This window comes from Sander lucioperca, chromosome 18 (assembly GCF_008315115.2).
Source record: "Sander lucioperca isolate FBNREF2018 chromosome 18, SLUC_FBN_1.2, whole genome shotgun sequence".
NCBI classification, from domain to species: Eukaryota; Metazoa; Chordata; class Actinopteri; order Perciformes; family Percidae; genus Sander; species Sander lucioperca.
Window position 1 is genome coordinate 15,062,763 of NC_050190.1, and position 23,727 is coordinate 15,086,489.

The 23,727-nt window shown below is 42.0% G+C and overlaps 1 protein-coding gene across 8 annotated transcripts in view; it reads right to left on the reverse strand.

Annotated features, from left to right (window-relative positions):
• Window positions 1–23,727, reverse strand: part of LOC116035649 (pleckstrin homology domain-containing family G member 3) — a 32,802-nt gene that overhangs the window by 1,616 nt on the left and 7,459 nt on the right. For 3 of the 8 annotated variants that reach the window (XM_035994734.1, XM_035994741.1, XM_035994735.1), the window contains 15 exons: window positions 13,159–13,697; window positions 10,208–10,308; window positions 8,257–8,326; window positions 8,111–8,157; window positions 7,873–8,023; window positions 7,486–7,617; window positions 6,199–6,381; window positions 5,895–5,987; window positions 5,405–5,615; window positions 5,072–5,173; window positions 4,899–4,931; window positions 4,087–4,097; window positions 3,364–3,741; window positions 2,500–2,616; window positions 16–1,459 (listed from right to left, as the gene is read on the reverse strand). In XM_035994734.1, the coding sequence (XP_035850627.1) occupies window positions 16–1,459; window positions 2,500–2,616; window positions 3,364–3,741; window positions 4,087–4,097; window positions 4,899–4,931; window positions 5,072–5,173; window positions 5,405–5,615; window positions 5,895–5,987; window positions 6,199–6,381; window positions 7,486–7,617; window positions 7,873–8,023; window positions 8,111–8,157; window positions 8,257–8,326; window positions 10,208–10,308; window positions 13,159–13,697 (3,612 nt within the window). Of the gene's footprint in view, window positions 1–15; window positions 1,460–2,499; window positions 2,617–3,363; window positions 3,742–4,086; window positions 4,098–4,898; window positions 4,932–5,071; window positions 5,174–5,404; window positions 5,616–5,894; window positions 5,988–6,198; window positions 6,382–7,485; window positions 7,618–7,872; window positions 8,024–8,110; window positions 8,158–8,256; window positions 8,327–10,207; window positions 10,309–10,399; window positions 10,603–13,158; window positions 13,698–23,727 lie in introns of those variants that run through there. The other 5 variants (XM_035994738.1, XM_035994740.1, XM_035994737.1 and 2 more) reach the window with 5 other exon arrangements.

Here is a 23,727-nt window from a genome sequence, read left to right on the forward strand (position 1 = left end):
TTGCATCCTATTTACCCTTTTTCCTTAATTGCATCTTCTCCTCGTGGACAGCAGGCATAGTCTTCAAGCTCTGTTGATTTGCTCTTTCTCGGTTCCTCTGCCAGACCATTGGTCTGTTATTTTTGATGCGCTGACTGTACTGACGTGCCAGCTGGAACACCTTGCTTTTCATCTTTCCCATGTCTTGTAGGAACTGGTCCTCGTCAATACTCGTTCGGAAGCTAATAATCTTGGGTAGTTGGCCATGGTTTACATGGCTCTTGTCTTCAGATGAGTCCTGACAGGATCCTCCCACTGCTGGAAAGGTGGTGGTGGGGGATGAGATGGAGGAGCCATCTGAGGCAGTGCTTAATTCAGACTCTTCTAAAATAGGAGGTGGTTGCTTACTGGTTGTAACATCTGAAGTGTCTGAGCTGATATCCTGCATCTCTTCTAATCTTGAGTCATTAAGTTGCTCCTCCGCAATCTGCAGGACTTCCTGGCTCTCCTCCTCCATTTCCATGTCTTGCAGAACCTTGTGCATGTCTGATGAGAGTCTGACCTCTTCTTCTGTGGTAGAGGAATCTGTGATGCTCGGAGATCTAGCCTTGACCTCCACTGGTCTCCGTGGTTCCGCCTTTTGATGAGTGTCAGTGTTTCGAATCTTTTCCAAGCCAGGAAGGTCAAACACAGACCAGGAAGTGGGGCGGTTCCGAGAGAGGCCTTTCTTGTGGACTGGGACAGCCTGCTCCTGAGGAACACTGTTAAGCTGTCGGCTCAGGTGCCGGACCAGACCTGCTGGGATATAGGAGAGGCTCTCCCTACGCTTGATGCTAAAGTTAGCATCTTGGTGCTCAGCGTGCTCGTAGTATCTTCTGATCTTGCGGATGAGGAGGCGATCTTGTTTAGAGAGAGTGGACCTGAGTTCCCCTTCAATGAGGGCGTTCAGTGCAGGATCGTGTGCAGGAGTTGAAAGGTAAGCCTCTGAGGTCACCGGTGGCTCTAGGGAAGAGCTGGCCAACATTTGGGTCTGTTCCTCAAAGTCCATGCAAGCTGAGGGGCTTTTGAAGACGTCATTATCTACTGAGGGTGAGGGGCAGGCGAGGGAACCCAAGTCCTCTGAGACCAGACTGCTCCGTCTGGAGAGGCTGCTGATGAAGCGCTCCGCTATCACACTTGCCTGGTCCAACACAGAGGAAGGTAGGATGCTTTTATTGTCTGAAAGCGCCTCTTCTTCCTCCTCTGAGAGCTCCCCATTTGTCAGTACACTCGTCTCCTCCACTTGGAGAACTGAAGAATCACTCTCGCCTTCATCTTCCTCTCCAGTTTCTCTTGAGGTATCCTGAGGTTCTGGTGTGTCGGCTTCTTGTTGCAAAGGGTAGACAGGAGACTCGTGGCACTGGGAGTAATGCATCTCCAGCTGATCGCTCTTCCTTGCTTGAGGGACACAGTCTAGAGGGCACAGCTCCTCTGCATTGACCTGAAACATGATAGCAGTGTTTGCAAAGTGGGATGTAATGAGTAAAAGAGATATTAGGATGGCAAGCACTCTCCGTTAGCCATTAACGTAATGGACCTAGGCAGTTTAATCTAAAGCATCCACAATTTATGATGCATGTCTTTTGTCTTATGAGGCCCACTTGAGCTTTATTACAGTGATTTATTTCTAACAATATGAAACTGTAGTAAAAACGAAGGAGACATTGTGATTGTATTTGCAGCTTGGTTTCTAATGCCTCCTTGTTGGACCATTTCTATTACCCTTAGCGAGTCAAACGGTGAACATTGCGATGTCTGCAGCTCTAACAGCGTTCATAGTGCTGATGTCACCCTAGTCTGCCATTAATCTAAATTTGTTTCCAGGTGTTGTCTGCCTCTTTGGGAGTGCTGGCAATTGCAAAAAAGTGCAGCTTGGAACTGTGTGGTGGAGATAAGGGTAAGAAGAGTAACAACCTACACTCTGCTTACATGCAGGGGCAATTTCGCAAAGTTACTGTGAGAATCAGGTAAGAACTGCTCCAAAATACAATGTTGCCTTTCTCAGTGGGAGTGCTGACCACAGAACAGCAGTGTGTGTGTGTGTGTGTGTGTGTGTGTGTGTGTGTGTGTGTGTGTGTGTGTGTGTGTGTTAGTGTGGCATTTTAATTTCCAGGACTGAAAAATAAACATCGGCCACTAATATAGCTCCAGGCATGTTTTCAAATAGACCTTATAGAAATGCTGTGCTCTGTGGGCAAAGGGCATTTATTAGGTAGGAAACTTACTGAAATGTCTAATGCAGTATAAATTCAGCTTGCTCTCATTCACAGATATACTTTATAACAGCAAATAGACTGAAAGTTTGTCATTCAAAATATACAATGGTTAGAAAATATACCTAACAAACCAAGCGATACCAGGGGCACGAGTATAGACGGGCATTCTTTAACACAGTAAATAAATGTCACAGGTGGCCTGAGAGACGTGTGGAAATGAATGGATGCGTTTATAAATAAAAACAAAAAAGGCTTTATTAAGTACCTGTGTGGCAAGAGTTTCTTTCACAGCCACATCCACATGTTTTTCCTCCTGCCTGTGAGTTTCTACCTCCTCTCTCTGTATAGTTTTCAGTTCAGCCGTATCTCTGATCTGATCATCCTGAAAGAGCAAAACAAGGCATTAAACCAAGGGGGTTTATTCTAAATCATCCTAAAAGGTCAGCCTTGACAAATCCACTACAATGGTTATATATGTATTCATTCACGTTCAGAAACAATACTGGTATAACAATTTACCTTAACAAAGACTTTCTAATTATGAATATTCAGAGGGGAAATGTAATTAGGAAATATGATTATCAAAGAGCAAAGCTTTTGCTATTATAATGGCCATTTAATTAGATGGCGACATTAACCTTTGAAGTCAAATTATATTTAACAGGGCATTCCGCCTCTGGTTCTTATGATAATGCAGGCATGGTTTCAACAGCGTAAGCTTCGACATCAATCATGTCCCAAAAAAAACACAATCATTAAAAAACAGCACACTTTAGCTACATGGATGAGGGAAACATACAATCAGATAACAGTGCATGCATAGTGGGAAGACCTCCAATTCCAGATACAACAATGAACAATAAAAGCAAAGGCATGCACCAAGTTTGACTTTAAGGGTTCACCCATACGTATGTTTCAGAGTCCATGCACTTTAATAGAAGGAATTCAACCTGAGGCATTCAATGTGCACAGTGCAAATGGTAGCAGGTGTTAGTTGGTTCTATCTATGAAAAAAAAAAAAGAGGCAGAGGGGCGAGAGCCAGCGTGGGAGAAAGAGTGGCGGGGAGTGTTGTAAAGCCAGTGGAATGGAGCAGGAAATGGGAAACCCGTGGGTGGCAGAAACCCTCACCGTTGTGAAGTGAGTAGAAAGCAAAGCCCTGGCTCTATAGTGCCAGCAGGAGATGGCTGCCAGCACTGAGCTGGCAAAGTCGGCTACCTGGTCGTCTCCCATCAGTATATCTTCCTTGTAACTCTCCCCCTCCTCCTCCTCTTCCTTTGCCTCCTCTTCCTTCTCCAGCTCCTGCCCCCCCTCACTGGGTGAAGAGCCCAGTTTCAGGTCACTGTCAGTAGGACTTAGCTGCTCCAGAGAGTCCCTTCTGGAAATTACATCCTCCACACATGGACTCTCAGCCTGGGGCTCGTATAGAGTGGAGGCCAGTGTACTGACACTAGTAGCTGGCTGAAGGGAGCATCTCTCCCCCAGCAGTGCACCCTCACTGTCTGCATGCTGTAGCGTGAAGTCATAAACATGTGGTTTGTTATTGCAAGGCCAGTGCTAGAGCCATGATGTGATTGCAAGGCTGTAAATGGGATGGAATCATCATAAAGCTGCTTTAGCTTTGGGTGAGATATGATTTGTGTAATCCAGGGCAAGTCAAAGTATGTTCTGTGAAGATAAGGGCTGTACTTTGTCATTTTTGGATGAAGTTATTTTGCAATTAGAATAGAAAGTTTGAATTGCTGAGTCAAAACTGGGTAAACCATATCTCACCCCAGCCCAGTGACCTAAAAACTGCATTCATACAACAGAATGAAAAAGCTTATAAAAAGGTTAATAAAAGACAGCACTTACCTTTAAAACAGCTGCAAGGAGAACAAAGATAAAGAAGAGAAGGAGAGATAAACAAAAGAGAATGTCAATAACTGACAAAAAGCATGCTCAATACACAATATTACATGAATGAATAACCTCAATACCACGTGCATTTTGTACAATTATGGTCAGGACACAGTCTCTGCCTCCGTAAGCAGAGAATGAGTGAGGCAGTAGTTAGTCTGGCCGAGACTTAAGGGAGGCCTTGTGATTAGATAAATACCAATTAGAAATATCTTCCTCTCAGAAGATCAAACTGGACATGATGCAATTAGCCAGGATGTGATGACCTACTCCCTCACTGAGATGGGAAGGTTGACATGAAAATTGTTTTTTCATTACATTGGTTCGAAAAAATTGATCTGGACTGGGAGCAAAGAAGAACTGGGTACAAGAATACGGAGGTTTTCTCGTTCATAATTAGAATAGATGAGAGCAGGGAGATGGGATCTGAAGGGAAGGCTGACTTTGACTATTGAAAAGAGCTTGTGTATGACAAAGCTTTCCACCAATGTGGCATACAATTAACTTCATTATGAGTGAGGCCAGTGGAGTAGGAGTGAGTCTTTTGATCTGGTTTTCCAGGTGTCTTTGACGGAGAACAAAGCAGAAGTGCAACAGAGATGTGGTTAATAACCTTAGCATTGTAGGGGGCTGTGGGGCTGCTGGGCCACTGGACAGCACCCCGGAAGTGGCTCAAACTGATCCACCATTGATGAATCTGCCCTTTTGGCTGCCAAAATCTTACTGAACACCCAGTGATATAAACAAACTCCCCACAATGTACCAACCTCTTGTGCTCCTTATGATTTGTTTTGCAGGCTCTAAAAACACAGAAAATGTAAAAACATAATAGTGTAAGTGGCAATTAATCAACAGCAATTCTATTCTATTATTTACAAATATCAATACATTATACATAGACACAAATAGTTGGATGGAGTAGTTTTTTTTTTTTTTTAACCTGATCTCCTTCTCCCATTTTGCCCTTTAAGATGGAAGTCGTCAGCTTGGCAGGACTCTGCTTTCTTCAGCCTCTCAGGACTATAGTGGTACTTCCCTGGATCTGAGCAGCGGAGGGATATGTCATCACACTCAGAGCCGCAATTACAAAAACAATTTTCGCCACATAAATAGATAGGTTATGGGCTATGCCTTCCTGGTAAATTCGACAGCATTCCACATTTTCCACTGAAATTTAACCATCCTCCTCTTTTGTGAGCAGCATCTTTGGTTGCTATGAAAACAGTAACATTGGCCCTAGCATAACAAAAGTTACTCTATTTGTAACACTTACAGTTAGAATTGTCCAGGATGGCGTCTTTTGCCTTTAATGAAAAAGACAGTGTGTTTAAAATACGAGGCAATTCTTCATTAGCTGAGAAGAATAAAACTCCTGTATGAGGGACTGTGTTGTTTACCTTCAGTGGGACGATGGTGTTGTGGTTCTCAAGAATCAGCCTCTTAATGTGATGGGCCCAGAGACGCTTCTCTTCTACTGACTTGGTCTGGAACAACAAGAACTTGCCATTTAGAAAAGTAATTGCTTACAGGATAGAGACAAACGACAGTGTGAAACACCAGCTCTTAAGTTTTTGAGAAAAAAAGGTTTTATTAACACAGAAATTATTCTAAAATCTCTAAAGATCTAAGAAAATATTCCAAGACAACAAGAACACAGAAAAGAACAACAGCAGGTGTTTTGTGATATTGCTGCACAATTGATACAATACTCTGTAATTGTGCTGCAGAAGGAAAGGTTGACAGTTACTGGTGTTCACATTTACCTGCACTGTATGGGGTTGCTTGGGATGCTTGAAATGGATGACACTGAAGAGCAGAGGATCCTTGGCACTGTCAAGTAGCATTAGGGTGGAGCACTGCAACCACAATGAATGTAGTGATGTAGCTTAACCCAATTGAGTTGGCTTCAATTTGCTTCCTTATTAAAAATATATTTTAATTATGTAAATAGCGTGTAATTTAACAGAAAATATGATATTTCTGTTGTACACCAATATAATTATCTTCACCTACATTTCTTAAACTATTAAATCACTAATCAATAAAAAGAAATGTCAAAAGACATACTAAGATGTGGGTCTTGTAGACATAGTGTTCCCCTCTTTTCTTGGTAATAAGGAGCATCTTTTCGAAGAGGAAGAGTGTACGGGTGTTCTTGGCCCGCAGGACATGAAAGGTGCCCTCCAGCACCAGCTCTCCATTGGTGGTCAGGTCAGGACCCTTCCAGTTGATCAGAAGAGACTGTATCTCCTGCAAGATGCACATGAAAGAACATACCCCCCCACACACACATACACACACCGTCAGCCATGTTCCTTCAGTATGAAAGAAAATAAATGCCAGCCACGTGTCAGCTTTTATTTGTAATCCTTATGTACTAAAGATTCCTATTTTTATCTTATTTTGACACTTGCTTTCTACACTTACCTCACTTCCTTTCCTCCCCTGTTTTTCACAACTGATTGGCTTTTGTTTCCACCCTAATTACCTGATTGAGTTCACCTGGTCACTCCTTATTTAAAGACTGCACTCCCTCTCAGTCAGTCTTTTCTACACCTTCACATGGGGCGGCAGCTGGTAAGATGAGTTTTACGTTGCACCTTATTTCTTGATAACCTGTCTATTTGAATGACCGCTTTAATTTATCTAATTACTTTATGATGAACATGTCAGAATATTGACTTTAAGTTCTAATTTCTATTTGTTTCTTCCCAGATCCTCCAACCCATGTGTGTCTGTTCTATCCTGTTATGTTATCCATTATCATTTGCCTCACCACTTTTTATTGAATAAATCTTCATTGAATGGACTGAACTTCTCTGTGGCTTTTCCTATGCATTCTGACCAATGCCCCATGACGATGGCAATCAACCTCTAAAACTGAACCCTCCTTAACACCTTTATAAACCCACATGTACAAAGAAAACCAAGAAAGTGAACCAGCCACTCGGTCAACGGCTCAAACGGAGGGAATCCTTTAAAAGCTGTAGCCCTCAATTAGACTTGAGAAAAGGCGAATAGGTCAATACCAAATTGTGACGGTTCATGGTTTGTTTCGGACAATATCTGCTCGGAAATACTTTATAATACATCTTATGCAAGAGATGAAAGCAAATATGTGGAATAAATTAATGAAATTAATTTGGGTCCTCCAGACTCCACAAGAGCCGAGAGTTACAGTAGCGCTGGACAACAGAGGTACATCAGAAAGCCTCTAAAGAGAGGGGGGGGGAAAAGAAACTGGGTGCAACAGAGCATATTGCAAATGCACCTGAGTACATTTTGTACTGTCTGTATGGCATAAATACGCCTTTAAGAGGGTGTTGGCATGCATGCATGTTAATTCCATCTGACCTGCACTCTGACAGCATGTTCGTGTTTCCTCTTCATATCATTGATGTACCAGGCCACTCCGGTCATGGTGTCTATGGCCTCCTGAACAACTTCATAGCCCTCCTCGTCTGAGTCGAAGTGCCTTGCAATTTCCTTTAAAAGAGATCAGGGACAGGTACAATTTTTGACACGGTCCCCCCCCCCCTACAGGGAACTAGTTAAATCCTTCCCCAAACAAAGAATGATGTGTGCCCGAATCAATCTTGCCTGCAACAGTTAGAAAATGACAAGATTTGAGAACTACTCGTTAATGGTTGATAAATAACCAGAAACCAGAAATCTACCAAAGCCTGCAGGTTGCATTTTGAAGAAATGTGAAACAAAATGACCACTGAGGACATTCCGTACCTGAAGTAGCAGGTGATACTTCAGGATCCTCTGGACCGGCTTTAGCAGATAGGATCCCAAAGGCAGGGAGCGCCTCAGAGCAGCTTGTCGGTCGCTAAAGAACTTGGCCAAAGTTTTACTCCTCATGCAGTCAGTCAGTGCTGCCACCGAGCTGGAGGACAGCAGAGAATTATATTAATCGTGAAAGATTTGACTCTTCAGCAAAATTCTAATTAAAATGAATTTTCTTGCCACTTACTTGGGATAGTTGGTGCAATACTGAGTGTATATTTCAAAGTATTCACTCTAAAGGAAACACAAGTCAGACAAATACATCACTGGTGTTTATTTTCACGAGGAACTGATATCCCTGTAAATCAGCATGAGCAAGACGGTTCCTCTCACCTTATTTACAAAGCATTGAGCGATGGCCACAGGGTCGTTCTCACACATGTCTAAGGACTGCAGCAGTTCACTGAAATGCAGAACACAAGAAAGAAAGAAAGGTGAGTATTAATGGACTTGCTAACCTAATTTATTTGTCTAGGTCAGAATACAAAAGCAGAGGGAAAACACAAAAGAAGGAATAATAATGAGTGGCGAAGTAAATCCATACTTATACTTTTTCTGTGAGATTTGAACTTTGTTATGAAAAATCTCCACAAGATGGCAGCATACACCATTAAACATGAACCTTGTTGCATGATCAGCGTGAAAGAACATGCATTTGACTTGGAATTCTCCATGCCCACAGTCCCATCAAAAACAAGCTTTATTAAGAACTTGAGAAAACAAAACCAGAGAGCTGTACAGCATTTTAATGCTTTACACGGGGTGACATAACCTCAATAACATGTGCATGACTGAAGGAGGATACAAGAAGGGAGGGTCACTGTGGAAAAACACAACTGCACAAAAAAACCAATCATCACAAGTGCTCTGCACGAGACCTGCTCTGTTTACATAACACATGAAATTACGAGAATCAAAACACAATTCATCACACTGCATTCCATAACATAAAGATCAAAGACGATGGGGCTTTACAGAAACCCGACAAGCAAATGTGTCAACATGTTCATGGTACAATGAGAGAATCTTGAATGTTGAAATTTGTTTCAGACAAAATGACAATTTTGTTCATACTGCATGATTACTTTGTCAATATTTAAGGTTGGAAGAGGGTTAAGTGTTACAAAGAAATACAAATTCCTGGATAAAAGAAAGGCTGTTTATCAATTAATGTGCATGCCAAATGTGAGTTCATGACACTCCTAGATTACAAAGCCAGGCAAAGCCAACCAAGGGTTTGAATGACAGCAAAGTAAGTAACTGTTTAAAGAAATTTACTGTGCATACTGTGCAGTACAGTATGTGTAGAAAATGGTTTGTCAGTGTGTGGTCCCTGGACAGTGAATAAACCGGCATTGGGATTTTTATTTTTTAAATTCCACCAAAGAGACACTGTAGAAAAAAACTAATCCCTCTATCTAGTTTCCCCTGGGCAGCCTCCTGCAAATTGGTACAACTCTGTTGCAATATTAAGTAAACATGTGGCACCTGTTCACAGGCTGACACAAGCATTTCTCCACCTTAACAATGCTGTGATAAAAGACTAACACTATCTTCATTGCTAACGTAAATTAAAACATCAGCCTCCTAATGCAAGGTGACAAGAAGAAAAGCCAAATATATTAAAAAAGGGCAACACATGGCCCTTTGGATCCAAAATTTGTCAGAATCGGTCTTGTACAGCTGGATAGAATTTCATTAGAAAGCAATAAGAATCGAATCATCCCCATTTGTGGTTCAGAGCTGTAAGATAGCCTTGGCATTACCGGGGAGGCTCCTCGCTGTGAGAGCAGAGAGGAATGTTAATGTGTGTTTTGGCAAGCAGTGTGGTCAGCAATGAGTACATGCTGACATAAATTTAAAGCTAGCTGCATCACCATTTCCCTAGCTTTCTGATATTTGAAAAAGTGTGTTTAGTGTAGTTGTAGAATGTGCCACTCTTTTGTTTGTCATTGCATCCGTTTTGTGTCAGTGAAATAAATATCAACGGCAAGGGAAATAAAAGTAGTCATTCTTCCGTTACCTTACAATTGAGTATCATATACATATGAAAGTATATGAAAACATTCCTCAATTAAAGGAAGTAGACACGAATGCAGTAATTCCAACTACGACTATTGCATACTCTTATTGCGTACTTTTGACTGTTGTGACCATTTGTAGTAAGATATACTTCATTCATCATAAAAAAGAAAATTGGATGGGGATTTTAGTTTTGGTTAGAACGTTATTTAGAACAGAAATATTGCTTCTCAGTGTGTTTGTATTTGTCGGTGTGACTTACCTGTTGAACTCATAGATGTCCTCTATGTTTCCAAACAGGGCACACACTTGCTCTGGTCGTATGGGAAGGTTACTCATATCAATAATGTGAGCCAAGTAATCCTGGAAAGACATAAGAGATGGAGTTATGCATAAAAGGTCACATAAATATTCGGTGACATATTAAGTCATACAGGCACTTTCAAATTCTTACCAATAGAGGGAGCATGTATGTAGAAAAAACATTTTGTGTTCCTGTTATATCCTCTATGATGTTTTCATCTGACCTTTGGTTTGACCAAGTGATTCCTACTACGGTGTATTGTACCTATACAGAGAAGTGCTGTATCATCATGATTTCAAGGCTTTTCAGTTTAAAAAAACCAGGATCATCACAGTAATTCACATACAATTAATGTGATCTTTAGAGGATCCTTTTAAGGATTTGTTCCATTGACTGGAAGTCAGTGTGACTGTCTGGAAGAGGTTCCGTGGTACCCAGACCATAAACAACAGCACAGCCTGTTCCCCTCCGACTCCCCCCGGACCTCAGGAGTATTCAGATAAAAAATATAAAAATATCTAAAAACACAGTAGCCAAATATGCCAACATCTGGATGATTATCCTCCCTCTTGGTCAATTACACACTCATGTGGCATACAAACAACTCCAAACAAGTGGGGAGTAAGTTGACGAGAGACAAACACGCACACATGCAGCAACTATATAAAGAGCATACCGGTAAACAGCTTGTACACACACAGCCGCCCCACACACACAGCCGCCACACACACACACACACACACACACACACACACACACACACACACACACACACACACACACACACACACACACACACACACACACACACACACACACACACACACACACACACACACACACACACACACACACACACACACACACACACACACACACACACACACACACACACACACACAGCAGGCCTTCATGCAGTCCAGATTAAGAGTAGAGTCATCACATCGCAGAACTGAATGAACTGCAGCCGGTCATGGATGGAGAATTCCAGTGCAGTGAGAGCAATGCTGACTCGCAGTCAGCAGGGCGTCTCATAGTCTCCTATAGAAAGCTCGACCCCAGTGTTAATACCATAACACGTGACCCTAGCATAGTGTGAGAGATTTAATGCTATGCAGTCTAGTCTAGTCTGCTAGTTTCAGTTGTGCGTTATTAAAGAATAGGAACAGCTGTTTTGTCCTTGTAATACTGTTATTGGTCAAATCAACAATCATCATCAAGTGTCAAACAAGAATAATATTGAGTCATACGTTGGACCAGGTCTTTCTGAATCCCATAAGCACTGACCATGTTCAAGTTTCAACAATGTTGAGTTTGATTTTTCAGGGTGTGTTCAGGCCAGGTGTTGGGGATGTATTTAGACATGTGAGACCAGCTGGGTCAAACAGCTGTTCTCAAAACTTTATTTCATGGATAGACAGTTGAGAGTGAGATTTGAGAGTGAGTGATAGATGAGATCTGAAGTTAGCAGTTGACATAGCTTCAACAGCTGCTTGAGAGTTCAGTGTCAATGTGGAAGCTTTGAATTAGTTTGCTGAGGAAACACTGCCAATATGAAGAACGAGTTTCACACGTCTCTGTCAGATTCAAGGCCTGGTGTGAAATTAAATTGAGCTGCATGGGATCAATTTGATGGAAGCCATACTGTAATCATAAAAGGACAGAGGATACATCTGTACTAGACTGGATTCCCATACTGTAGCCTATAGAAAAACCAATTGCTCTCCTTTCATCTGTGATATTTCTACAGTTGGCGCAAAAACGGAGGTGTTTGTATTGGCTGGGAGGGCCTGAGAGCTCAGGCTAGGCTTTAGCTCGCTGCAGGGCCTGTGTGACCGGGGCCAGAGGAGGCTGCTTGATGGGCTGCTGCTCCTGTCAACTGAAATAGTTAGAAGTCCTGGAAGTGTTTGTCAAGAGCAAGTCGTTATTCAAGCTGTGATGAGGGCTGCACTCCCTCCCACAGCAACTGCCAGACGCCAGCACAGTCTGAGACAAGGTGAGGTGCTGGTTTACTGCCAGTCAGTCTCAGAAATGCCTCACGTGTTAAAGACATCTCCATCCTGTTACTATGCAGGACCCAGGCAGAAGAAAAAGAGGTCTCTTGGTCTGGAAGTTGTTTCCAGACTACAAAAGGTAAAACATGTGATAAGATGTAAGTTGCCTGTTGAGTGGAGAAACCATTCCTGGCCCATTTTCCATGCTTCACATCTCTGAGATACACTTTCTGTTATCTTTGGCTATGATCATAAAGCCCATGATTTCTGTCATGAAAGACCTGCACTATGTCCCAGTTTTGACACTGTTTGAACTCCAGATATGAGCGGAGTCCATAATCCCAGGCTACAGGCTGTAAACTTTCACTGCACTGTAAATATACAGAATGGTTTATATACAACACTATGACCAGATCATAAACTGTTCCACAGCCTTCATCTCTATGAACTACAAATCTATAAACAGAGCACACATAGTTGCCAGATGTCAGGCATGCATTTTTTGTCAACTGACCGATTTGTTTAGAAAGCAGGAAATCAGAATGAATCCTGGTAATGGAAAGAAAAGGAGAAATCCACTGAATGTTTTACACATTTGTAGCCACAAACAGCTGCTTGGAACAAAGCAGACATTATTTGTTCTCAATAGCCGTTGAGTGTAATTTCCCTATTTTGGCTCCTAGCTGGCCAAATTCAGTAAATCACCTCCAAAAAGTGCTGCAGACATGAAGTCATTGCTGCACAATAATCCAAGTTAAACATGTGCTTTAAGTACACAGAATACTGATGATTTAGTCTCTATAATATCAAATGGTTGGCTCACAGTGAATACTTGGCTGAAAGTACAAGAAAAACACTAACTGTAACGGAAAATTAAATTTCAGTACAGTCAGCATAACCCTGACATCCACTCACCTCCACGATGCTGCGCAGGTCCTGGACGTACATGCGCTCTGTCTCAATGATCTCCATGACAACACGATCCACATAGGTCAGCTTTGGGTTGGGTGCCATGGCGTGAGTGACGACAGGCGGGGCGGGGATGTGAGGTATTTCACCACTTGCCTTCCTGTTGGAGGTGGCGTTGTTGTTCCACCGGTTGCTGATCACCCTGGGTTCCAGCCGTTCCTGCCAGCGGCCCCTGGTGCATGTGAGGGAGGGACTTCGGTCCCCTGCCTGCTCTCCGGTGCTTTCAGCTGGGCTCAACTCCAAGTCTATGTCCTCCTCGCTTTGTATGGGTGGGGTGGTCGAGGAAGGAAGGGCTACGGTGCTCCCAAATAGGCTGCGACTATCACGGGATGAACCAGAGGACAGGGTGGACGCCAGGCTCACTGGACGTTCACCCTCTCCGTCCAATGGCTCCACACATAGCCGGCTGTAACAGTCTGAGCCCAAGTCAACGTTTGCCTGGTCATGTTCACTGGTGGAGAGGGGCGAGGACAACTGAGGAGATTCTGGGACAGGTAAGAGGAACACAGACAGAAGGTAGGTGTCAGGATTTGAGAGATAGACCTTAAAACTGTCTATTTTAAGTTTGATAAGCACACTTGGATATTCATCTCACTTTGACATCTTTAAAGAGACTCTTCAAACTACAAGACGTATAAAGGTCATCTTCTAAGCCATAAAAGGTTGAGTATTTCATATTTCAAAAGACACATTTTGGTTTGAGAATAACTTTAAAACACCTGCTATTTTATGGGTCAGATATCAGTTCTATACTTTATTGTAGGAAACTCACCATGGCTGTTCTCTTGCAGCAATGTATTTAATCATATTTCCACTATTGCATACCTGGCAGCAGCCATGTAACCAGGTTTCTGTGCAACTGCACTAAGTTAACTTAAGAAGCTGAGAAGCTGTAATAAACCAGATGCACTCTCAATTTGTCTTTAGTGATGACTTTTCTCACCAAGTGGATAAATAACAGCAAGGCTACGACTGCATTAAAACACCATCTGGGGACAATTTCTGATAAATATAATTCTAGCTACATTGAACAGACTACTATCCACAAATCAATAAAAGACAGCTCAGAGCTCTGTGTTTCTACTCCCAGACCGAGACACAGGGGAGTGGTTTACAGTAAAAGGCCTCGCTCAAATCATTAATGACATGGCCTAATTTCAACACTGCATATTCTATGGAAAACCCAGCCATTTCCTCTTGTTCTCCTGACTGCTGAAGGCTGAACCTTGGAAAAACAGAGACCGGGAAAACTGATGGGAAGAAAAAAAAAGGGAAGGGGACCAGCAGCTTTGTTTATATATCTTTATTGAGCTACGTTTGAATTTAGGAAAAAATGGAATTCATATTCAGTTTCACATCCTTCCTGGCCAAATGGGGAATTTTCCTCACAAACGTTTCCTAAATAGGCTATATGAAGTCATGGCGGTGTGAGAATGGAGCACTGAGTGGCCACTGTGCAGACAGCTCCATTTCCTTAGATATTTGCAGGGCAAAGGGGTCAAAACCGTTTTGCCAAGCTAAAGAAATTACGCTTTGTATAATGTATAATTAGACTTCAGGCTAATAAATGAAAATCTACTAGGCACATTCCATCATTAAGCAAATTGTTAAAGCTGGGGTAGGCAGTTTTTTTTTGGCGTCATAGAGAAAAATTCCATTAACTTTTCAGCATATTGTAATTCAAGTGAACTGAAAGGAAACTAGACTTCTCCACCCCCTCTTGTCTCTGTTTTCAAGTTTTAGAAAATCTAGCCTGTGACAGGACGTTCCTACTGGCTGTTCTGCAAACACACGTGCATGTCCCTTCAGATGGTAAAAAAATCCTGCAGAAAAAGTTCTTTTTTCAGCATTGGTAACAACTGCCTACACTGGTAACCGTATCCAAAGGCTCACTGCTGCGGCTAAATCAAGTTAATGTTTATGTAGCTAGCTAGAGCCTGGAATCTCAGTATGTCATCTCAAATGGGCTTTACAGGCCAACAAGCTTGCAAAGAAAACAGGACGGTAATTCTCATAGAATTGACCCTATATAAACACCATCGGGATCACAATCAAGATCGGGATGATTGAAAGGTTACGTAAAGGTTACTGTATGAAGCGCATGCATATTTTCCCATGCTCGTCTGGTCAAAGGGGAGAGCTGCAGGAGGAGGGCTGTATTTACAAATTCTGGTGGCATTTTTGGCCTTTTCCAGAAAACTGCCTACCCCTAACCTAGAAATCTAGACGCACCCTAGCAGCAGCAAATGTAATTTGCAGCTAGAGTCAGTCTAGCAACTCTACGTTGGCTTGCAAGCTGGAAAAACCAAATTCTGGTCAGGCCAATCACATCGTGTATAGAGTCATTGGGCGGGCTTAACATAAGGACGGCAGGTTTGCGACGGTTCCGCGTGAATTCCCTGCTACTTGAAAACATAGAAGATGGATGAAGACTCTGGAAGACTTGGAGTTAAGCACTGAAGTCATTCTTAAAAAAGGAAGATGTGTTCGGAGTTTTGCCGACCGGATACGGCAAAAGTTTAATCTATCAACTAACGTTGCTCTGGTTGGCTATGAGTGCAGAGGGAATTTGAAAGACAACCGTTTATCCCGCCCCTCGGATTGAGCCCTGCCAATGATGAGTTCCCAGACCCAACATCTTGATGTGGGTCTGGCTTGTCAGGCTAGCCTACCCTAGCTTTAAGCGATATTGCATAGTGGGAATGGAGAACATAATTTGGTGTTGATAGCCCACAGATGTAGCCTATGTCATGAACCTGAAATACACTACTTTCACCAGTGTTGACAAGCTTACAACCTAAATATGTTCATCATTACATTTGCATCGTTGGTCAGCAGCCCACAGGCTGGTAACACAAACCTGATGTTGAAGGAAAAAGGTATTTTGTCAATCTGTAAGAGGCTGCAACCAAACTGATCTTCTGGCATCCTCAAACTTTCCATGACTCAGTACTGAGTTCATGAGAGTCTTGATCACGCTGAACAACTTGCACCACAATCCACACCAAGCCGCCCCAACAACACAGTTCCCATGCAAAACCTCACCGGGAGAAACGGATGAGCTGGCAAGCAGAAGCTGACGGTGACAAATCACAGGATTAATGGTTTAAAGGGAGTGTATTGGTGAGCTATTAGACTCACTACACCACTACGAATCAGAACGAGGCATCTGCTTCCTTTCCGTCTTTACATTTGGTTTGTAGCTTTCCTGTGTCTGGCATGTGAAACTCCCTTCCTCCTTCCTTCTCTTCCTCACACTAAATATCCCCATATAATAAAGCTGCTATGCTGCAGACTGCAGTCAATGCCAAGGGGGGATGGAACAGCACAAATCAACACCATGTTTGCACAGTTTCCACACTTGTTTCGTTAATATATTAATGCTCAGAATCATAACCTATATCTCCTTAAGCACATCCTAAGAGCCAAAACAAGACAAGTCTGACTGAACTGTACTAAAAAGACAGTGGTAGAGTAGAAATACTATCTGACTTATCTTAAGACTTGAGCACACACTTGACTCCAGCAACAGCTTAGCTTCAGACACAGACTCTACAGGCAGGCATTATCTGTGGCTGATAGCAAACACCACAGGCTTAAGGGGAAAACCACAGTGGCGGACCATGCACTGACTTTGTTGAAACAGGTCATGCAAAGAAATGCAAATGATCTGGTCAACATATAAGTTCAAGATAAGCAGAGGGCCTGTTCCTGTATGATATAGTGCAAAGTGTTTCCATTCTGCCTGTCGACAAACTGCAGTGTAGTCTGCTTCTCTGTGACCCCTACACTTCATCAAGCATGTATGGACAGGAAAGAATATGTATCTGTGTGTGTTGTTGTTTTTCACCAGTTATGATGCAGTTCTTTTTTAATATCCTAAATAATAGGCAACCATTATCGTAGAGACAGTGTAGAAGCAGAGTGTCTGTTCTTGCTTGGTGCCACAGAGTCTCTTCAGCATCTGCAAACATTCATCACTAATCTCTGAAGGATCTTTAGCTACAGTGTGCCGTACTGCTGTCAAAAACATATATACAGTTTTCACTTAAAGAAAGCATGATTAGGCTGTTTTTATGTTATTTGTTAATGTCATCTAATATTTTAATGTGATGTATCACATGTGTCTATGTGTCAGCTGTGTCGTGGTTTGTTTGCATTTGTTGGCTGTGCAATTGTTGAAGACTTTGCGGTGTTAAAGCCATTGCCTTAATGGTTAACAATGGGAAAATGAATATACATACTAAACTAAATGTCTTGTCACATTCAAGCATTTTTCCCTTCAGCGACTGAGACTGATCAAAGATAAGCACAGCTTTCTGACTGCTTTAGACCACATTTGTTACAATTAACTTTATTGGTAGGAAAAATATTTCTTGGAATTCATCATATAAAGCCCAAATACCAATGATGTTTTGGCAATAACTGCAGAGAAAGGTCTATAAAAACAAAACCACTGTAGCAGGGGCAGTGAGCAGCGCACGCTAGTTTAAACCATCTTTTTTCTACAAAACTACCAATTGGCTAAGGCAATCAAATACAACATCTGCAAAAAAACTAACGAACATGTTTTTACAATTCACCTGTCAGCATTAAATCAGTGTTAACTAAAGAAATTTGGACATTTACACAATATAGCACACTGATTACAGCAACAACAGCAGCAGCTAAAACACATGCAGCTAAAAGTCAGATTCACCTGCCAACCAAGCCATAGATTTTTCACAGACCACTATTTCACAGTCCACCACCTCGACAAAACACTCTCCTTTGTTTCACTACTGCATCAATACAGTTGTTAACTCACAGACATAACCATTAACAAAGTCAAGGCTAGAGAGATAGTATAGTATTTGGACTACATTTCAGGCAACCTAAATCACTCACAGTAGTTTTTCAAAGGCCATTTAGACTCAACAAAGTCACCAGAAAGACTGCTAAGTGTTTATAGACTGTGTGGTCATTCATGGATTACATTACATCAGTTGCTTGTGTGTGCATCGATTACGAATGTTGTTGCTAAATGAAAAATGGTTGGAATTCCAGATAATAAAATAAAACTCCCAACCCCTCATTGGAATTTTTTGAATTCCAGTTTCCTGGCTGTTAAGCCGAGGTTAACATTTACAGACAAAGGTGTGTTGATGCTACAAGCATGACCTTCCCTTCTCATTTGTTGCTTCTATGAATCCAAATGGACAGTGGACCATTTTAATGCAGTGCTGGCGTACGCTAACACAACAAGTAACCAAATAACCATGTAGGGTTAATGTATTTGTAAGGTGATTCTGCATGTTAAGAAAAAGTCAAATAAAATAGCTTACCAGTCCGGGACCTTTGCTTGATGATAAAACCAGTGAGTGTGAGGGGTATAAATGATAAAAGAGAAATGAGCATCAGGTATCTGACAGGTGATTTAGGATAAATGCTTCTGTTTCATTGCAGAAAGCAGACAGGACACTCACCGAGGGGCTCCATGACTAATCAGTCTAGAACTAATAAAGTCTACACTTGTTTCCATTTCAGTCTGAGCTTATCATGCAGTTAACAAAGCAGACAGTTCAAAAACTTGTCCGCCTCTGACATCATGGTTATATGAATGACATGCAGAGCCTAATAAGGTGGTGCAGAAGGTGAATAGAAACACTGACATGAATACCCCAGCACCTGGTTATTAACTTTTCTAAAAGGCTACAGACTAATGTACAACAGAGATGATTTGTATCCGTCTGAAGTTATGGGATGACAAAGCATTCCTTTATAAAGAAAATGCTCTGGCTTGTGTAAAAACAATCTTAGCATGCTTGGCTAATGGCAGACATATCTAAGAAACAGTGACTAATGTTCCTACCATAACCTCCAGTGCCAGGATTATATCAGAACAACACATTTTCCATCTGAATATTACCTCCTTCTCTGGGAACATGATGAGACACAGCATGTAGCTATGACGTTAGTGGTTGGTTGCAAAACCCTGTGATGATGTGACTCCCATTTAATTCATGCAAAACCACACTCCATTCAAATTCTACCCAAGGCTATAGTTCTCTTTCCTCCAAAGTCTAAAACTGCCCCGTCCACGTACCTGGCTTATCCAACTTCAGTTTTGCAGACAGCAAAAAGGTGTTTGTATATAGTACAGTCTACTTGACTTAATATTAGGAAACAAACTAGACACAAACAAGGGTAATAACGTCAGTCAGAAGAAAATGATGGTCGGCGATGGAAAACGATAGAAACATCAACAACAACAGATAATAATAATTCCTATCAAGTTGAATACATTTTCAAAAAAAAATCACTGATCAAAACTATATATAAATGCACTGATTACTGTAATTTCTACATGTTCTAATGTGTCAATCCTCGCATACCTTAAAGTGTATTGGTGATGAGATTCGCCCACTGAAGTAAGAAACCTGAAAGACTAAGGTGTCAAAGCCCTGCTTGATTTATCACCTTCTCCAATCCCTCCATCTGTCAGCTGTGACCAAACTTTCAATATAATGAACGATGAGTGTGCACTGCAAAGTTAAAGAGGGACTGTCTCCGAGAAAGACACACCTTTATGACTATTTCAGATGAACTTACTGGGACCCCAAGTCAAACTTGATTTGCCTATGAGACTCCAAAAATAACCCAGAGCGTGTGCTTAAGTTCCTCCTGTGCTGTTCTGTCTGGCTTGTGTCCTTTAGTTTTCTAACCAAATTAGTAGCAAAGAAACAGGAACAACATAGACTATATCTATGTTGAGCATGCAAATGCTTATCCTAAAGCTGCAGGAGCACTTAGTATCAGAAAATGACTCTTTCTTTCCACTGGAAAACTGATAGCAGAAGCCTGTTGACATTAGCATCAGTGTTAAGCTTTTTTCTGAGCATAGAAAACAAAAGAAACTTGGACAGAACATCCCACTGAGAGAAACAAGCCCCTACCTGCTTAGTAATACACACACAGCCGCTCCTGCCCGATTCATACTGACTCATGTATCAAAGGGTGATGAATTTGAACAAAACGGACAATGAATCACATCTTAAGTCATTTTGCAATATTCCTCAAGAAGACACTGGCTTGATCGTACCTGCAACTGCATGATCAATAACGATAACAACTGTGAAATATTGGTCATTTTAGTGCTCAGTTTCATCATGAGTCATCTGGGAAGAGCATTCCTTGTTTCCTGGGTGCCTGGCACTGTCTTGGCAGCTTCATACATTCCTTTAATCCCCTTCGGATAAAAGGTGTTTTTTACTGTGCTGGTAATCTACACCAACGTAAGTCTCATGAGTTAGTTTACAACTTTTTGTAACATACACTTATCTTTTTTGCTAGCAGATTTTGTGGAGATTCCCAATGGCCATAAAGAGAACTTTCACCCCCCCCACATTAAAGCATGTAACAAGTTGGAAAAACCTAGTTCCTAATTGGCTGATTAGTATGTTCACTCACAAGCAACGACAAAAACCAACAACTTCAAACCAACTCTTGAGGCGACTGCTAATCTGCTAACTCTATTAGAGCCAAGTGCACAGTGTGTGACCCTGTTTCCCCTCGGGGAATAAAGATGGAAGGGAATTGTGTTTTGCAATACATCCCAATAAAGCCCTTCCGCCCCTCAAGATCCACTCTGAACTTCCATCTTCAACACCCCTCCGCAACCTCCGGCACTCAACTCCTCCCCCGGTGGCTGTTGGGACACAGGGAGGTAGTTTTACACTGATCCCCTTGGGAAAAACTCCTCCCCACTTGGCAACGGTGAATGGCTGCCCCTCAGGAGGGCAGGAGGCACCAGCACAAGCACACAAGGTGCCTCCGAGGATTAGGCCCCAAGTTTCACAGACCATTATCAAACAGCATGAGTCAGAACAGTGGTGATTAGACACTGAGACCGATGGCCTGGATTGATTTCTTATCCCTTGATGGAGGAAAGAATTTACTACACGTCAATGGTTTTCTGCTTTAAACAGTCCTTTCTATAAAAGATGGTTTGATTTACACCTGCCTTTGGCCTTAAAAGGTGCTTTTAATGCTCTGTTAATAATTAGCCTGAAGGTTGGTAAATAAACCGCGTGGACAACAGAGGCTGAGTACACACATGCAAACTGAACCTGCATTCCACACAGACAGTCAAGGTCAAAACGCTATGCTGGGAAGCTTTGGGGGAATTCTGATGTTTAAAAGTGAAACTGTGTTTTGTGTAGTCTACACATTTCACTCATTTACTAAACATCAGGATGCTTTTGTTAAACTTGTTATATTCCTGAAATGCTTGTGTAAAACATTTACTCTTGGATCAGACAAGGCTACTATAGTGAAATACTCAGAAAAGCCAATACAAAATGAAAGAATCATCATTTACATGTTTGTGGATTAAACCTTTTAACATACGCCAATTTAAAACAGGAAGGGTAAAAGGACAAAATCCCTTCACCAGCATTAAAGGATGACATGTTTCAGAAAGGCAGGCGTCTTGAAGTACCAAAAGGACAAAACTGCTCAAAAAAGCTCAAATTTAATCCTGTATACCTCGCCTTCACTGGACCCTGGCCCTTAAAGGATCCAGCTGTGCCAGCTAACCTCAGTGCATAGGCATGTGGATGATCCACTTAGGAAACTCCTCCATAAACAAGCCCCCCCTTAAAGAGCCCTTTAGGCACTTGCACACAGCCAGCTTTGGATCCAATCAAAACTCACATTTCCTCTGGACAACACACACCATCTGTGCCCCGAGGTGTGAGTCCATTGTAAACATTGTAAATAGTCTACAACCAAACTATCCTCCTGTTAGCGCCTCTCTGCAGAGTCCACACAGGCTGGTCGCAGGACAGCTGTGTGAAGTGTGAAAGGTCAGGGTGGAACACTTAATTTACTTCACATTAAGCCGTTTATCACATGCAGTGCAATAAAGGGTGTGATGTTGTCTCTCCTGTAGTTTAGACCTTTATTAACACTTACTGTACACAGCAGTCAAATGAGGAATTTGACAGCTTGCTTTGGCACTTACTTCCTTGTTTTTTGTGTGCATTTACTAAATAGAGAATGGATATGATTTTGTTATTGTATAATAAATTACAAGAAACAACAGCATTAATGACATAAACCATCTACAATAACATGTAAATAACATTTATTAAGCCAGCATTGTGTTTAGCATTACATATGCAGTGTCACTAAAATATTCTAATGCACTGCATGCCTGTTTACAAAATGTCAACTGAATGTTAAGTGTTATGGAGGAAGCTGATAAAAGAGTTTTATTGATTCAAATGACTTTCTAAGAGGCCATCTAACGGGAACACCCAAAGCAGAGAGCCTGTAACTAATGTGGGTAATCCACCGGAAGTCTCTATAGGAGGAAGGCCATTGTACAAGGCTGTAAAATCATTTACACTGAACTACATTCTTTTGTTCAGACTAGGGAAACTGAACCAAACCATGAAATTAAATACAATGAGTAGATGTGGAATTCTATCACAATAGAGGCTATGTTACATAATTATTTAAATTAACTTTCGCAACACTAGTAAGATGTGGACATACAGGATGAGGGGGTGTCGGGAGTGTGACTTCAAAACTTGAACAGGAGTTGCTGCAGGCTAACCTGAGGCTGCCTGTGATTAATGCTACAGGCGATTAAGCAGAAAGAGAGTTCCAGTCCAGGAGCTCCATTGACAAGCCCACTCAGAGACGCAGCCATCACTGCCATCATACATCTATATCCACACAACCCTATGCCCACTGGTCTGGAAAAGCTGCAGTGAATGGAGATGATCCGTCCGTCCCTCAGAATCCCTTTAAAGCTGTACATTCTGCACACACAGCTACATTCCTGCCTGGGGTTAAGTAGGTCAGAGGGAACCCTTATCTTTGAAAGAGATGCTTCATGCTGCCTCAGGTCTGTTGATGCCTGGCTGAGCTACTGTCATTGGATTGACAGGCTAGACTTTTAAGCTAATATATTTCCCATGTGGTGTTGAAAGTTTAGCTTAGGTGGACATTATGATGGGTCTTATGTACGTTCCTGTCATACAATTATTCTGGAAAAGGAATTCAAAGTGCAGAATAACAAAAGAGAGTAATGCAAGCTTAGCGCCATCCAAAGCCTGCTGGTTGTGAAAATGATCAACATGGCTTCTTTTCACTTCAAAACTTTTGAACCTTTAGAAGAATTGGAGCTAGATAGGCAGCACAATCTTTTTATTGTTTACCTTGACCAGACAGGGGGGGCTTTCCTTTCACCATGTGCATTCCTCCTGCCTGTTCACCACATCCACTCATCACCTCACACACAGACAGCGCATTACCAGCAGCCCTGCCCCTTAATTACCATCCATCCATCCACAGCAGGAGGGGGTAGGTCAGTCACACTTTAACTCAAACAAAACCATTCTAAAAAATGTTTCAACTGCAAGTGGGTGTTCTGTCATGCCAAAGTCATTTCACACTGGATATCTGAGCTGCAAAATGAGCTTTGAGAACGTGTAGTCGGTGCAGAGTGGCCTTTTGAGGAAATAG